At 32.8% G+C, this 2,156-nt stretch overlaps 1 protein-coding gene across 1 annotated transcript; it reads right to left on the bottom strand.

The window, feature by feature from the left end:
* Nucleotides 1-582: 582 nt before the first annotated feature.
* On the bottom strand, nucleotides 583-1,889 carry LOC125811286 (protein ELF4-LIKE 3). Its single transcript, XM_049490791.1, has 2 exons — nucleotides 1,675-1,889; nucleotides 583-1,509 (listed from the first exon to the last, which is right to left on the bottom strand). The coding sequence occupies exon 2, from the start codon at nucleotides 1,108-1,110 to the stop codon at nucleotides 781-783; it is 330 nt and encodes a 109-aa protein (XP_049346748.1). The 5' UTR covers nucleotides 1,111-1,509; nucleotides 1,675-1,889; the 3' UTR covers nucleotides 583-780.
* Nucleotides 1,890-2,156: the final 267 nt, after the last annotated feature.

Below are 2,156 nucleotides of genomic sequence, written 5' to 3' on the forward strand. Positions count from 1 at the left end.
TCATGTTGTTGGGTATCACTATTCACATATATGTCTTGTCTCTTGCAAAATCTATGAATTCTTTATTCATTTCTTTCCTTATCTATTATTTGATAACATTAAACATATAAATGCATTTATTTTTTTTACAAAATTTTGGTCAAAAAGAGCTGTCATTTCTCATTTGAGATTCCTATCCTGTGGTGCTCTGTGATTGGGAACTAAAAAGATCTACTTTCCCTCCCCTAAAACCCTCAGAGCATCTGTGCAGAAATGTATGTATCAAAGTACCATTCTGCTTCTCCACATACAAATCACCAATACTAACTTTTCCTAAACCAAAAAAAATGATGTGAGATTTGATTCTTGGGAGAGAGAGCACTCAAACAGTGTCTCCCACTACTTTCACTTTTCACCTGTGTTTACCAGAACTCAAACTCGAAATCTTTTGTTTGGATGGAAGAGAATGATGGACAAACACCAATATCATTAGGCTTTTCAAAACTCAGAAAGTTTAAAGGTTAACATGAATTAATATATATATATTTAATGAGCATTCAAATTACTGAAATGTATGAAAGAACAAAATCAAGAATTTACCAGCAAGATGATATTTTTGATTCAATTAGATCTGCAGGGCACATTAACAAAGGAAATAGATTTCTTTCTTAAGGGGGTCATTATTTCTGAGTAAGATACTAAAAAAAAGTACAACTACTAGAAGAAACAAAAAAAAAAAAAAGTTATACTAATATCTAACCATTAATTTATCTTCTTCGAATTTGGGGATTTTTGCTCCTTCTAAAGAGGTTTGCTCCTCTTATGCGTAGCTTTTCCACTAGAATCCCCTTCAGATGAAGCATCTACTGATTTGGTAAAAGAACATGAAAGATCTGCATAAAGGTCAACAACCCTTCTGATGTTATTGTTTAACTCTCTGATTAAACCAACATTTCTGCTCAAATTATCAGGGATCTTTGACTCATGATTCTGGTTTATCTCATTGATTAGCAACCTATTCTGATCCAATATGTTCTGCACTTGTACAAAGCTCTTTTGAAATGTTTGAAATACCTTACCATCTATTTGTGTACCATTATTACCTAACACTGAAAATGTATCTCCTTCCATAATTTGGTTCCTCAAACAATTCTCTTTTTCAATTCAAAACAGGGCCTGCAAAAAAGGAGGAGATCCCAAACAATAATGAGTCAAATAAATTTATTTTTTTACTTGAAAGAAAAAGATCTGAAAATTGATATGATGATTTCTCAGCAATTTTATTACTATTATTTTAGGTATGATGAGATGTTGAAAAAGTAGATCCCATTTCCATAAAAGGGAACCTTTTTAGAGCCTACTCACAGCTAAATGCCCTAAGCTCACAGTTTCAAAAGAAGAATCTCCAGACCCAGAAATGACCAGTCATTATTTGCACTGCAGATTTAGCCATAACTCTCATATGTCTATGCAGAATTTTGATTTTTCAGAAAAATATGCATAAACACAGAATTCGAACACAGACAAGTCCTGCAGAAACATAAATTCTCATTTAAAAAAAAACACTTTTTTAAACACAGAACTAGCAAAACAACTCAACTAAAATTTTTTTTTTTAAGAAAAAGTAATAAATTTGTGAACTCATAAACAGAAGTAAGTAGTAGTTTGACACGGTTGTATGTATTGAAAAAGTACCTTGAACAAAAGAGAAAACATTATAGTTGGAGATGAGAGGCAGTAGACATAGATTGGAAAAGCCGAAATGATCGGCGATTGAATCGAATCTCCCAAAAGAGAGAGAGAATATGTAGATTTGACAGTCACGCTACAACGCACCCTCGTTTATATCTTCTTCTTCCTTTTCTCTGTCTGAATTTAATACACCCCACCCCCACCCTTCTCTCCCGATTTCCCCTACTTGTTTTTTTTTTTTTTTTTTTTCTCTCTTTCTTATGTTTTGGTTTTCCACCTATTTGGTAAGGACTAGGGGTAGATTGGTACCTAAATACCCAATTATCGTATCGAATTACATACTCCCTCCGTCCCTTTTTAGTTGTCCACTTTAGAAATGACACACAGATTAAGGCAACAATGATTAGCACAGTGAAGTTACAATTTTACACTTATGACAACTTTTCACTTCAAAATTACAACCACTTATTTGAATTAAAGTGAAA

Source organism: Solanum verrucosum, unplaced genomic scaffold, assembly GCF_900185275.1.
Source record: "Solanum verrucosum unplaced genomic scaffold, falcon-dt-bn FXZP01000109.1, whole genome shotgun sequence".
In the NCBI taxonomy this organism is placed as follows: domain Eukaryota; kingdom Viridiplantae; phylum Streptophyta; class Magnoliopsida; order Solanales; family Solanaceae; genus Solanum; species Solanum verrucosum.

What these genes read in the sequence shown, in the direction of transcription:
- LOC125811286 (XM_049490791.1), bottom strand. Translation starts at nt 1,110, where the DNA reads ATGGAAGGAGATACATTTTCAGTGTTAGGTAATAATGGTACACAAATA.